Here is a 14,639-nt window from a genome sequence, read left to right as displayed (position 1 = left end):
CTGAAATGCCTAATGGGTTTCTTTGACCCACTGGGACTTATGAGTTTCTTCCATATCCATGGTAAGATGCTTCTGCAAGACGTCTGGCGATCGGGAATCGAGTGGGATGATGTGGTCAGCGATAGTATCTTTGAGCGTTGGCTGAAATGGACAAGACTCTTCAGCGAAGTTAGCGTAGTGCGCATACCCAGGTGTTACTTCCACGAAGCGACCCTAGAACACTATGATGGACTACAGCTGCACGTTTTGTGGATGCTAGCGAGGTAGCTTACTCCGCAGCTGCTTATTTTCGAGTAGTGAATCCTCACGGTATAGGCGAATGTGCGTTGGTCGCTGCGAAGGCGAAAGTAGCTCCGTTGAAGCCCCTCTCAGTGCCCAGGATGGAATTGCAAGCAGCTGTTTTGGGATCGCGGTTGATGAAATTCGTGGAAGAAGCTCATAGTCTCACCATAGCGCGAAGGTACTTGTGGACCGATTCGGCTACTGTGCTGTCGTGGCTTCGAGCGGATCATCGCAGGTATAAGCAGTTCGTGGCCTGTCGTATTGGAGAGTTACTTACCACAACGGATGCCGGTGACTGGCGATGGGTGCCCTCGAAATTTAACCCTGCTGATGCCGCAACCAAGTGGGGTAAAGGCCCAAAATTGACAACGGACAGTATGTGGTTCAAAAGTCCAGAATTCTTGTGCGAACCGGAGACAAGTTGGCCTGTTCAAAGAATTCGTTCCGTGGACACGGAAGAAGAGTTGCGCCCTTGCTATGCGCACCGCGGAATTATCCTGCCAACGCTGATAATCGATTTGGATCGATTTTCAAAGCTTTCTCGGGCGGTGAGGACCATCGGCCACGTGCATAGATTTCTGGGGAACCTGAAACGGAAGCGACTCAGCGAGAATGCGGTAAATGGAAGATTCAGTTCGGAGGAGCTCAAATCGGCAGAACGCTCATTGATACGGATGGTGCAATGGCAGGCATTTCCCGATGAAATGGCGATAACAGCGCGAAATCAACAGAAATCAGCTGAGCAGTGGGAACCTCTGGACAAGAGCAGCAGAATTTACCAGTTGTCTCCGATCGTGGATGATTATGGGGTGCTCCGGATCGGCGGACGCATTGGGAAAGCCCCTAATATCGACCTAGATGCGAAGTTTCCGGTCATACTCCCACGAAATCATAGGTTTACCACACTATTGGTGGACGACTACCACCGTAAGTTTCGTCATGGTAACCACGAAACCGTGACAAATGAAATACGCCAAAAGTATTATGTACCGAGATTGAGAGTAGCAGTGAAGCAGCAAGCAACAGCTTGTCAATGGTGCAAAATAAATAAGGTCAAGCCGCAAACTCCGCAGATGGCTCCATTACCGGCAGCACGCATGGCCGCATTCACTAAACCGTTCACTTATGTGGGCCTCGATTTCTTCGGACCGCTACTCGTGAAAATCGGGAGAAGCAACGCAAAGCGTTGGATCGCTGTGTTTACATGCCTGACCATTAGAGCCGTTCATGTAGAAGTAGCGCATAGCCTCAGCACCGACTCGTGCGTGAAGTGCGTACGGCGTTTCGTTTGTCGACGGGGTTCGCCGGCAGAGATACACAGCGACAACGGCACCAACTTCCAGGGTGCTAGCCGACTGTTGAGGGAACAAATGCAAGAAATACAAGGAGAGCTTGCAGCAACCTTCACCAATACGAGCACAAAATGGTTATTCATACCACCCGCGACCCCTCACATGGGTGGATCGTGGGAAAGAATGGTGCGCTCTATCAAAACCGCGATGGAGACGGCCTACAACAACTGTCGTAAGCTGGACGACGAAGCTTTGGAGACGTTAGTCGTAGAAGCGGAGGCGATCGTAAACACTCGTCCCTTGACGTATTTGCCATTGACTTCCGAAGAAAGTGAAGCCATTACTCCGAACCACTTTCTGTTGGGGAGCTCAAGCGGTGTTCGTCAGCCAACGGTTGAACCAACGGATTCATCGGCAGCCTTGCGGACCTCCTGGAATCAGATTCAGTTTCAACTAGACGTCTTCTGGAAAAGGTGGACTCGGGAATATCTTCCGACCCTCACGAAGCGCACGAAGTGGTTCGGGGATGTAAAGCCTGTCGCCGAAGGAGACTTGGTGTACATCGTGGACGGAGACAGAAGAAACGGCTGGGAACGAGGTCGCGTGCAGTTAGTCATCAAAGGAGCGGATGGGAAGATTCGTCAAGCGATTGTACAAACTGCGAGGGGGGTTGTGCGTAGACCTGTCTCGAGGTTGGCTGTCTTGGAGGTGGATCGTAAAACTGAACCTGGTGGCCAGTGTTACGGGGGGGAGGATGTTGGAACTGGCAGCACGGACAATGTTGGAACTGGCAGCACGTACATTGTTGGAACTGGCAGTACGGACATGGTCGGAACTGGGAGCACGGACATACACGAGTAGGATTTACACATTTAGAGAGAGGAAAGATTTAGAGTGTAGAGAGGAAGAAGTGTCAGAATCAGAAAAAGGAAAAGATGAACAGCGTGCGGAAGAATTTCTATTTCTAAACCTAAACCCTAAAATTTATTGGCTAGTGTAAAACTTATTAACTAGTTAAAACTTAATATCTAGTGTAAAACTTAACCTATCTTAGAACTACTGCGAAACACTACTGTAAGTAAATTTGATTCAATTGCAATAATTAAAATATAAGCTAATTGGAAATTTATCCTAACCTAGATTCGCGTACGATAGAGTTAGTTTGCACTAAAAGCGGGAGATAGCGTATGCAATTGAACGAATACCGATTTATGTAAGTCTTTATTGTATAACTGCATTACTTTTATCTAAACAAATATAATTGCAGCTAAAAGCTGAATCGAAATCACAAATTGTGATTTGTTGTTTGCGATCTGCTAAACAGATTTCGGATCTTCACGCGCCCCGTCTTCTTGTTCTCCGGAACACATATTTTCCATTGATTTGGTGACATTTTTAGTTGCCAATGAAATTCATGTTATAGTTTTTTAAGAGCATTTTCGGAACTATTAGATACAAATTATCATTTTGTTTTAATAATATCTTTGCGAGTAATTTTCTTGAGCAAATATTATTCATCGTTCGTAGTAACTTTAGGTATAAAACGTTTACATAGGGATAACTTTTCGGGATTTAATGCAGAAATTCATATGAGATTTGTGTGGTGCTCATTTTGCCCCATGCTGTAGAGCTATTTTTGCAGATTTTTTGTGGAAACTATAAAGTCTTGTTAAATTATTTTTATGTTTGAAATAGTTAAAAAGACGTTAAATATTACGGAGATGTATGCATTTTTAACTTACCGCACACATACGTCATGCGAATGTTTATTTCATATAGCTTGAATCTTGTAACATTTTCAGTTCTTTGACATCCCGTCGCCCCGTGACGGATTTTTGCGTTTTTTGAGATAAGATTTGTTTTATGTCGCAATTGAAGTATTATATCATCTAATGGTGAATGACAGAGCATTCGTGCAAACAAAAAGATCGAAAATTGTTCATAGATTCTTGGAAAATAGGGCTGCTCAACTCGCCCTAGATGGTGATATATGGTATTTAACAATTCCTCAATAGCAAATGTAAATGGCAGAGACTAGCATAACCGATCTCTTTTGTTTCAGCTCTAATCGTTTACAACTGACTTGTAATTCCAGACGGAACGTGACATCTCTTTGTTATTCTAATTTATTTAGTAAATTTCCTTTTTACATCTATGCCCTTTGTAAATTGTCCGAATACACCATTCGTTATATTAACATGTTTACTGTGTATAGTATCACATTTTCTGACTTCTTTATTGTTGTAGGTGTTCTGGTGAGATGAATAGTGCTACCAAAAACACGAAAACCCACTTGGAAAATCTCCAGACAGTACCTTTAACTGAACAGAAATCTACAGGAAGTCTAACAACGGAAACGCAGATTGGTACTAAGAAGAAAAAGAAGAAAAACAAGAAGAAGAAAAATAAAGAAATTAAAACACTCGATGTTGCCTTCAAAAGCCTTAAGGAAAAGGCTGCAAAACATACAAAGGCTAGCAAAGCAGCTGTAAAAGGCGACCCAGTCTACGGGTTTAGGCTACCCGATTGCAGCCATTTGAACGACACAATGAAGGGTCAGCCAGACTTTCCCACTGGTATAGTTTTTGCCAATAGCTTCTATCGTTTAACATCTAGCCAGAAAAAAGGCTCCACCAAATCGTTCGCGAATACGTACGATTGGAAAACCTCAAGCTACAAAAGCGGAGGGCCACCATAAAAGTCAATATTGGCAATTGCAATTTGTTTGATATATTCGACAGAACGCAATGTATTGGGCGATTGTATTCTAATTATGAATAAAATAAGAAATTAAATGACTAAAAGTAGCACATGGCTTAATGTCTTGGAGTTCAAACAACCTGTAGACAATCTACTGGAAAAGTGGATCAGCGTAGGACGTTTATTGAACAGACTTTCCTGCGAGGGAGTGCAAAGTTGATGTGAAAATGGAAATAAAATGCATTTTTTCTAATTTGATGCAAATTTGTTATACATTCCTAGAGTGAGATCATGTCAACTTTAAGTACTTTTTACTACTGGGAAATAACTATTCCGTATACCTAATAATACTAACAAATTAATCAGTATTTAAAACTTCAGTAACCTGAATCCTTTGGCGTTATGGCTATGCCTAAAAATCTTTTTCGAGATCTTTTCGCTACCTTTACTCGCTGTGAACCGGAACTCTTAGTAACGGCAGGAGCTACAAGAAAATGAAAGAACGTTACCCCAAAACATCAATAAAACTTATAGAAACTAACGTTTCAGTTTCTGAATGTTTTCTCATCGATTCTTGTACTTTTAGACCTTTTTTATTTCTTTGGTTAGCGTCCCATCCAATGCAAGTAACCAAAGTTTTTCACCCAGCCGCTTGAAAATTTAATGACTACTCAAGAGTTGAGTTAGTTCTACTCAAATCAAAATATTATTCTTTTTGCAAATCGCTTCTGTTTTTGAAATTAATGCCGTTTTTGCTTGAAGCGAAACTGAGTCAGTTTCTAACCCCAACTGCTGTCAAAATGTTTGAACTGACCTGACTCAGTTTCGAGTTCAAGCAAAACGCCATAAGTATTAGAAACTCGAATTTTGAGTAGTTTTGAATGAGTGTGTTGATAAACAATCGAACTGTCAAAACAGTGAATGCGTGACTCGATAACATTGTTTTAATCTACGAGGATCTGATATTAATTTAATCGATCCAATCTTTCAGGATTCAATCAAAACAAGGTGTTAAACAAAGAGCAAACGTAGAAAAGAAGGTGGTTTACAAAGAAGGTAAAATTAATATACAAGTTTTTTTTACACTAAGCTTCCTTGACCTGAGTTAAGGCATATGCCGACAGGTTATCGTAAAGTTAACAAATACAAACAAGTGAGGCAAATTTTTGTGACCATCCTTGATCTTTCACATTCAGGAGACAGGAGCATGACATCTCGGTTCGCTGTACAACCTGGGCAAGTTTCTGATGGTATTAGAACAAATCGTAAGATTAGCACACTATCACACTCCAGCAGGGACCCTGGCGTATTGAGAGGAAAACGATCGCGGTGGCTTCTGTCCCGAGGATACCAGAAATCACAGGCTGCTTGGCTGGCGGAACACGAGTTCGAATGCTTCATTGTGATGCATGAGGACATCAAACCAGTAAATAAAAGGGTTCCCGAAGATGTTCGAATCATCTTCAACATCCTGGACGACGAATCTAGAAAGCGTTGTAAGTGGCTTTTGTGTCGAGAATACAAATGGGATTATGCTGTGGAACACTCTCACTTGCCTATGGAAGAATTGCGCCGTATTCACCCAGATAAGCAATCATTGTATTCACGAAAACCAATCCCAAAACCAACGAATATGAGCGTAGGTGCTCAAAATCGTTACCAGCGGCTGATCGTCGATGGCGATTATACTGAGCAGGAAGCTGCTGCATATGCTCCTTTTCCTATGTTTTTGGATAACAGCATACGTAAGCACGTGATTCCTATAGCCGTGCGAATTGTTCCCGAAGAATATCCGGAGACTGTTCTGACTGAAAGCCAAGCTAGCAAAATGAAAGATATCATCGACCAACAGGTGAATTTTTCCACAAATATTTTTTGTCTATGATCTTAAATAGAATATTACGGTTACAGCTTTGTTCATTCTAAATCAGAAGTTTTTAAAACTAAGGTCAAATTAGTATGTCAATGAAGGGCATTTTTTATTATTGAAGTCAACTTTTACTCCAATTGTTAAACGATGAAGTACTTGTTTAGGTAACTTACTGCAAATTTATCTTTTCTACAGGTGGCAGACGGTGATAGCACGCTAGGAGGGCTAGCAGTGAAGCTAGGTGAAAGATTATTCGTTGACGGTTATCTGCTCGTTCCTTGTTTCGGCCCATCTTCAGTTAAATGGATAGAGATATGTTTACCAAAAATTCAAAAAGAACTTGCCGTATCCTTTAGACTTATCAATACGAAGGAAGAATTAGAAAATAGAACAAAGAGTAGTGACAATACAAGTTTGCCATTCTTATCGACAAGCTCTCAAAAAATGCAAAAAATTTTATGGATGAAGGAGTCGTTCGACGATGAAATGTTCGAAGAGGAATTACATCCAAAAAACACTATCCAATTCTGTAATGAGAAAAGCAGTGGTGGATCAAAAAATCAAAGCGGTGAACAGATTGTGATTGACGTCAGTTCGAATAAAGAGTTCGAAACGTTGAAGGACAAATTTTCTGAAAACGCCGACAATACAATTGGGAACGTGAGCTGTATGTCAAACAAAACAATCAGCAACAATGCTAATACGCATAAATCCATTTCGCTTCAGGGTTCTAACAGTCCTCGTGGTTATATTAACTATAGTCGACATCATCCCTACGAAACTATACGTGAATCTGCTGGCCACAATCATGCCAAAAAGAACTCTGATAAACCCGACTGGAGAACACCAAATTTATGCTCAATCGGTTCGTCGTTTGGAACGGTTGCTCATCCGCTAGACAGTCAGAATGTATTCGTTCCAAAGACACGATAATTAATCATTGATTTCACGTGTACTCTTTTTGTGAAGATCGGAACTCAGAAATACGATAAAAACTATTGCTGTACTATATTATTTGTACTTGTATAATTGGTCTCATTAATACAACATGTTAAATTTCAAAATGGTGTTGTGGATATGCCATAAACGTATATACCATTATAATTATGTATCTATACTATTATTAATTAGATATTTTACGCTCTTAATTTTTCGAACTGGACAAGACCTCAGTGAGAATGAAACAGACGCCATTGTATTTATCGAGCAATATCATCAACTGAATTCTAGCCCATTTTCACTTATCAGGAATACTACTGTATTAGTTAATCTATGTTGCAACATTAAAATTTCAAACGAAAACATATTTGAATATAGTTGGAAATATTGAGGTTACAGAAATTTGAATCGTGTGTTTCTGGAAAATATGTTTTGAATGGTGTATTTTTTGCTTGATTAATTTATTTGAAACGGCTCAATGGGAAGCCATCGATCTGTTATGTTTTTACAAGGTGTGGATATGAAAAAGTATCACTATAAATGTTTGTCCGCTAACACAGTTTGCTGCTGCGTGATGAGATCTTTTTCCTCGACGGTGAGGTATTAGCATTGTTCGCTGCAACTTGGGGGCCATTTAGTTTGCCTTCTCTCGCGTGCATGCCGTTATCGGTATTGCTTTCTTCCGGTTTAAGGTCGGATGTTCTTATGTTTCTTGTCCTTATTGGTCCCTGTTGTAAATCCGTCTTAATCGGCATTTACTTCCTAATTCGTAGTGCTGGGTCGTCAAACGGTGGGATAACAAAATTCTCACAAGTTTCCTATCTCATGCCTCCACGCGAGTCTAAGTCTATCGATGACATTTGGTCCTTAGACCGGCGACGACTGGGTGCTATCAGCCTTCTGCCGATAGTAGCAGAATGAGAGGGTGCGAACAGATCTAGTCGAGAAAACATTGCCGTAAAAATGAATAGTTGATCGGAAATTAGCCCCAATACGAATAATCTGACTAGTATCTATGATCATGGGTCAATACGTATTGAAAATTCGCCGCGTCTGTTTTTATGAACCTAATTTCCAGCTCCGTTATTGCTAACAAGCCCGTGCATCAGGTTAACAATCGTTTATATTTCCCTTCAGTGTTCGTTATTATCGCTCGTATACTTGTATTCCACAAACAATCTGATATGGAAAATAAGAAATACTTTCCTTGATTTATTACATCTCGCGCTATTTTTGCCTGTATGATGTGTTATCACTCGGTAGTTTTCAAGCCAATAAATATATCGTAGAGAAGAAGTAGCGAATTCTGTCCAAATACTGTTGCAATAAATAGTGATCCGGCCCATTACGCAGATAAGATTAGCTTTTCTAGGCAATACTCCCACGGTCGGCCGAGTGGAGTTCAAATTGCTTTTGTTTAGGGAACATAGTATACTCTCGGTAGCCGGCTGCCCAGAGTTTAAATAGAACCAAACACTAAACAAGATCTCTTTTTCGAGTGATCGTGCACTCGAAGACTAACTAAACAACTACCTAATAAAATATGCTTTACAGGTCGCATCGCTTGCTTGGAGCGAATCCTAGACCTGATACCCTTCGAAACTACCAACTCCGCGACACCTATGGAAGAGTCTGATGAATCGTCGTCCTTCCGTTAAGTAGGTGGAGCATCAACACTTCCTGTCTACCTTATCCTTTATCCTTCCCCGTGAACGATGGAGATGGGGGCGGCCGGCAATGATGGCTATCATGCTGTTGAGGTTTTAATATGGGTCGGATTGGTATGAATTCCTACTTACCATTTCCTAAGCAACTCTTATTAGATAATTAGCAGTCAAACATGATGAAGTCAGTGTGCAATCCGCCAAAATCATCGTCACAACGCAACGCAACGCAACGCATTTACTTCCTAATTCGTGGTGCTGGTTGTTGGTTTGGAGGTAGCATGCGTAATCATTGTTACTTTGATATGCGTTGATTGGTCAAGATGGTGAGATCTGCTCACAATAATATGAAGAAATTTGTGTTCTTTGCTCGATTGCTGAAATAGCTCAATTGGATGAAGCGGCAGTACCGCTGATGTCAACATTCAACTGAACACTTTCCAGATCTCAGACATTAAATCTCGATAGAGTTGAAGAAACTATATTCGAGTGTTACAAATGTGATAAACTATGCGGAAAAACCAGCATTTTCCTATCATTTTGACAAAGTCGATAAAGTAGTTTCTGCACGTTTCTACTGAATCGATTATTTTAGCCGAATTATGTTTTCACAATAAGTGATATTGTGACATTATAGTAACCTATGATTAACATGGTCAGTATTATAATAGAAAACACACTAACTGTTTCCAATATTGTTCGTCAAAATCCTACCGTAGGTTTTTATTTATATAGTATTCAGCTAGAAAACAATATTTGAACTATACCAGAAATAGTAGAAGCTCGGAACTAAGCGACTATTCATGGTAATGTATATGTATATCCACGATAAAAAGATGGGGAGGTTATGTCAGAGACATAACTGAAGTGAAGTAGAATACATTTTTAATTCAAATGCTGCAATTTTTACTATCTTCTGCGTGGTTGCATTAAAATCAGCTGCAATTTATAATAATTTTGAAAAATTGAATTTTTTTAATGTTTCTGAATATTTTGCAAAGCGATAGTAATTTCAGAGTAAAGTGTTGGCCAAATTGTATCATTAATTAAATTCTCTCAATTAATGGTCTATAGCTAAGTTATGATTATATTTCCTTGGTGGTGCATTTTACCCCATGTACCCCTACACATACTTGCGTTACATTCACATAAATCACTTGCGATGTGTTTATGCAAATGGATGCTTGGTCATACCTCGAAAATTGCAAACGTGCACCCGAGACAAATGCATGGCAAAATTCAAATGTTAGGTTTGTCCCTAAGTTTCAAGTGGGTAATTATCAACTCGTCTATTTTCAAGTGGATAGCACTACCTTTACTACCCAGATTACCCACCGGCCCTGATTATTGCATATTTCATTACACATATGTAAAGTGGGATTAAAATGCATTTGTCTTGCTGAAAATTTAAAAAATAGGCCATCTTAAAGTATGGCATGTACAAATAAAGAAAAATAAGGGCCAAATCGGATAACAAATAGTTTTTAGACTTACTGTAAGTTGAGCTGACTCCACAGTTAAGAGCCAGCAGAAGGGCATTTGCGCGTATTCCACCTCAGCATTAAAGAGTTAAGGCGAATGCCCTATAAATAATATGCTCAAACCTTCACGAAACAGGTTTTTTAGTGTGAAGTTTCCGCAATAACCCTGCAATTGCCACGTCTGATAATAACCTGGGAACGGACATGCAAATACCGTTTTCTTTTTCCCTCCCAATATCGATGTTATTTTGCGGGGAAAAATCCGCTTACAAACAAAATTTCAAGCAAATATCGATGATAGTGCTATGCCGATGCGGCCTAGATTTCTGCCGATGAGGTACAATTTTTTGTCGAAAATAATAGAGTTCAAATATGACATGAATTATGTTATCGTTTGTCTGGGCTGTGTAAAACAACATTAGGGCCCCGTACACGAGGCGTTAGTAATGTCATTACTGAGCAGTAATGTCACTTTTAATGAACGTTTAAGGCGAGTAATAATGGAATTCCCATACAATTCCAGTAACGACACTACTTAGTAATGTCACTTTTATTGCGCGTGTAAGGGCCCCTATTAACCATAACTGTTGGGCAGAATAATAAAATTCTCGACAAACATATGATTACGGCCTAAAAGCCAACTGTCAAAATCCACTTTGAATGGAAATTCCGGACAAACCGTTACTAGTCGAACACAAGGTTTGTTCCAGTACACGAAAGTCACTCCGGAGTAAACAGGAGCAACAAATTCTTGCTCCCGTTTACTCCGGTTTGCTACCAGAAGAAGAAAAAAGAGAAGATGAGAGTACAGGAACGACTTTTTCCGGAGTACTTCCAGTTTCTCCTGGTACTGGAACAAACCTACAGTTCACAACAGTTTATGAAAGAGAAAACTTTTCTCTTTCGTTTACTACCAACATCTGCGATTGGCGCGTAACGGTTTGTCCGGAATTTCCATTCAAAGTGAATTTTGACAGTTGGCATTTAGACCGTAATCATATGTTTGTCGAGAATTGCACGTCCCGCTTGGAAGAAAAACGGGCAGCCAGCAAAAATCCGTCAGGATTCCGGCAGCTGTCAAAATTATCAAAATGGCGCTGCCAGAATTCAGCTATACTCCTTCCAGTTATGGCAGGCAGATTCGCCTCACCGGTTCTGTTTTGTTTATCGTTGTTTCATTTTCGCCATATTTATATTTTTTCAAGAAGGATGGTTTTGACAGATGGAAAAATAGGAAGAAACAAAGATTTTGGTTTCAAACAAGGTAAGTTATATGGATTTCATGTCCACAGACATGTTTTATTATAAATTTACATAAAATTAAGAAAAAATTTAAAAAAATACAAGCAAAACCTGAAGCGGTACAAAACCGGTCCTGCCGGTGCGTGCCTGGCAGAAATCCGGCAGAAAAAACCGTTAATAACCGTAAGGCGAAAAATTCTGCCAGAAACGGTTGTTGCATTTGAGCCGGCCGGCTGGGCAGCGCTCTGCCAGCCAGACCCCCAGAAATTCTGCCAGAGTTTTTATTTCGCTGCCGGCTATCTGGGGGGAATCCTGCCAGGCACGTCCGAGCGGGTGTCGTTGCTGCATTTTGTATATTTGTTTCTGTGCATGTACCTACATGCATCTTATCGACATGTAAAATATATTTTCTAAAAAACCTCTGTATAGCCAGGATATTATGATACTATTCAGACATTGTCCATTATAAGAAAATGAAAGTCGTCAAAAAAGCTCCGGTTCGTAATGACAGGCCATTGCTGGTTTGCGGTGACGGTTACTTTATTTCACTTTGCACGTCCCGTCCCAGATAATAACCGCCAACGAATGTAGTGCCAGGACATTACTTTTAGTGGAGCGTTTCACTAGTTGATCTGCGAAATACGCAAACAAAATAAAAAAACATCGAACCATTAAACCGAATATAAAATAAACCGGTCACAATTTTGTTTTACGTTCTTTCGACTTATTTTTCACAACGATTGCGCAACTGCTAGTGTTACTTACGCATTAAACTAATTTCACCCGAAGTTTCAATAGAAAATACATTATGGAAAAAGCTACTTCATTCTGAAAGTGATGCAATTTGATTCCGTGCACCCTTTAAAAATGCGTGATCTTAATGTGCGTATTTTTACCAGAGACCAATAGAGACTACCAACTCACGAAGAAACCTTCGATATTTTATGGCACATTAAGTACTAGATAATTTGAAGTAGTGGAGGTATGTTGGTCCCTTCAGTTCTGCCGACCTTCACGAAACAATCTAGTGTTCTGCTTTCTTTAAGATGGGAAAGTTGATAGAAATTCTTGTTTTATAAATACCGTTGCTACGTTGCATTCATAGCAACCCGGTTTCAAGCATTGTTTACAAAATCGTTTTTTTTTCTGGCCTGTACGTTTACAAAAAGGTTTAACCGTTTCTCACCTATGCGTTGATACACACTTATGTCGTTTTTCATTGAAAAACACTGGGGCGGTGGATTGCACTGGTTTTGCACTTTCTAGCAGAAGTGGGAATGAAACACGTCTAGTGGCCTGCTCTTCTGCTAGAAAATGTAACACCAGTGCAATCCACCGCCCCGGGGTTTTTCAATGAAAAACCCCATTAATTTTTCTGCCGAATCTCAGCTTTTTTCGCATCTTTTGCCGAAATCTCAACAGCTGAAATCTCAGCAAACAACTTTTTTGCTGAGATCTCAGTAAAAGTGTCGTTTGATAGCTGAGTCTCGGAAAATCAATCAAATCACCGAAAATCAGAAAACAAATTTCACTTTACTGAGACATCATTTTTTTAATTTGCTGACTACACAGCTGTTGGGAAATTGCCGAGCCGAATTGAGTGTGTAGAATGATTCCGAGTGCAATAAAGAACTAAGCGCTAAAACGATATGAAAAATGTATGAACGAAAAACCATGGTTAAACGACGCGTCAAGATTAATTCGTCGATGTACTAACCTCACAAACTTTTTGGTCTGTTGTTAAATGTTAAAAATTATAATAAGTCAACCTTTGAACATTTTTGTTGAATGGTATTTTTAATCTTCAATTTATACAATTGCTGTACACGGACCCATAAACTTAAATTACATCAATTTCGCAGGCACGTAAACATACTAACGTAACAGATGTTATTCTATGAGGCCAGAGGTAACTGATCTCTCAATTTCTATTTTAAATTACTTTTTTTTTATATCTCTAGCCAATTTTATGAACCTAGGTCACAGCACATAACATAGACATCCTTTCCATCCCCGTTGTTGCTGTTCATCTTGCGGATACCTATATCTTCTACCATGCCATTCAAATTCTCACAGAGGTACTTGATACAGGAAAGCCCACTTCAGTAGAGGAAACATTAGGTTATTCCATATAGACCTAATGCGTTTGATTTGAAATAAGTCATATCTGAATTTGCTTTTAATAGTTAGTTTTCCTTCATATTCTTGTATTAAGAAAGTTGAAAAAGCAGATTTTCTTGCAACTCGGACCTGTGAAAAAGAAATTTGGTTTATATGGAGAATTTCAAAATTATATTTTTACGGATCTCATATCTTCGGAGACCATCCTTAGGAAAAATTACGTTTCCGCGTAATTGGAATGGCACTTTGCAAGTTTCTACAGTGCTGCTGAAAGGAGCCTATAATGAGCCTTAGATGTGTATAACGTTACAAGTGAAGATACATATTGGAGCTGGTATCCATTTTTCACAACCATGAACTACACGATTTAGTCGTTTCTGCTAGTTGCCGTTGGTACTTGCAGTATCCTTCGTAAGAGTAGATTCCTCTGATCTACGCCCAACGTTGCAGATAAACAAACAGCTTGTCAGGAAAATTAACTCACTCTAATGCAAAGCATGCTCGATTATCCCGAATATCACCGCGTTGTCTGTTTGCGTCCTCCATCTCAATTAGTCCCTGGTTCTACGTTCATTCGGCTTCTTTTTCACAACGATTGCACAATTACTAATGTTACTTACGCCAAATACAAATACTAAATATTTGTATTTGCTTCCGCATTAAACTAATTTCACCCGAAGTTTCAATAGAAAATACCTTATGGAAAAAAATTACTTCATTCTGAAAGTGATACAATTTGATTCCGTGCACCCTTTATAAGTGCGTGATCTCGCAATGTGCGTAATTTACCGTTGCAGTTGCCTATCTCAATTTACGTGAGACAACTCTGCATACGAAAAGCCCAGGCAAAGGCAAAATTGAGTTCCTTGGTAGACTATGCCATTTCCCATCACTCATTCCGATTTTCTCTCAAAATCCATCTCAAACAAAATCTCTGTGTGATCAAACATGCGCGCGGCTGGTGGGTTCTCTAGAATAACAAACATTGAAAATCGTGCATTTGATTAACAGCTTGAGACTGATCGGACTGAATGGTTCAGTCGGCAGC

The 14,639-nt window shown here is 39.8% G+C and overlaps 2 protein-coding genes across 5 annotated transcripts; both read left to right on the top strand.

Moving 5' to 3' along the window:
- The first annotated feature begins 230 nt into the window (after positions 1-230).
- On the top strand, positions 231-2,788 carry LOC131688738 (uncharacterized). The gene is made up of 2 exons (XM_058973223.1): positions 231-2,648; positions 2,715-2,788. The coding sequence occupies exon 1, from the start codon at positions 381-383 to the stop codon at positions 2,433-2,435; it is 2,055 nt and encodes a 684-aa protein (XP_058829206.1). The 5' UTR covers positions 231-380; the 3' UTR covers positions 2,436-2,648; positions 2,715-2,788.
- A 2,361-nt stretch (positions 2,789-5,149) lies between these two features.
- On the top strand, positions 5,150-7,208 carry LOC131691955 (uncharacterized). Of its 4 annotated transcripts, none has more exons than XM_058978737.1 (4): positions 5,150-5,330; positions 5,471-6,126; positions 6,340-6,804; positions 6,871-7,208. In XM_058978737.1, exons 2-4 carry the CDS (start codon positions 5,482-5,484, stop codon positions 7,075-7,077), a joined length of 1,317 nt encoding a protein of 438 aa, XP_058834720.1. In that variant the 5' UTR covers positions 5,150-5,330; positions 5,471-5,481; the 3' UTR covers positions 7,078-7,208. The 4 variants fall into 4 exon arrangements, with proteins under 4 accessions (XP_058834720.1, XP_058834719.1, XP_058834721.1 ...); XM_058978738.1 differs by having other exon boundaries at positions 5,151-5,330; positions 6,340-6,811; XM_058978736.1 differs by having other exon boundaries at positions 5,474-6,126; positions 6,340-7,208.
- The last annotated feature ends 7,431 nt before the right edge of the window (positions 7,209-14,639 follow it).

Source organism: Topomyia yanbarensis, chromosome 3, assembly GCF_030247195.1.
Source record: "Topomyia yanbarensis strain Yona2022 chromosome 3, ASM3024719v1, whole genome shotgun sequence".
Classification (NCBI taxonomy): domain Eukaryota; kingdom Metazoa; phylum Arthropoda; class Insecta; order Diptera; family Culicidae; genus Topomyia; species Topomyia yanbarensis.
The sequence above is the reverse complement of the archived record's forward strand: the minus strand, read 5'-3'. Positions and strand labels throughout refer to the sequence as shown.

Coding starts and splice junctions, on each gene's coding strand:
- LOC131688738 (XM_058973223.1), top strand. CDS start 381: ATGGAATTGCAAGCAGCTGTTTTGGGATCGCGGTTGATGAAATTCGTG.
- LOC131691955 (XM_058978736.1), top strand. CDS start 5,482: ATGACATCTCGGTTCGCTGTACAACCTGGGCAAGTTTCTGATGGTATT. Junction 6,127..6,339: donor AAGATATCATCGACCAACAG/GTGAATTTTTCC, acceptor TCTTTTCTACAG/GTGGCAGACGGTGATAGCAC.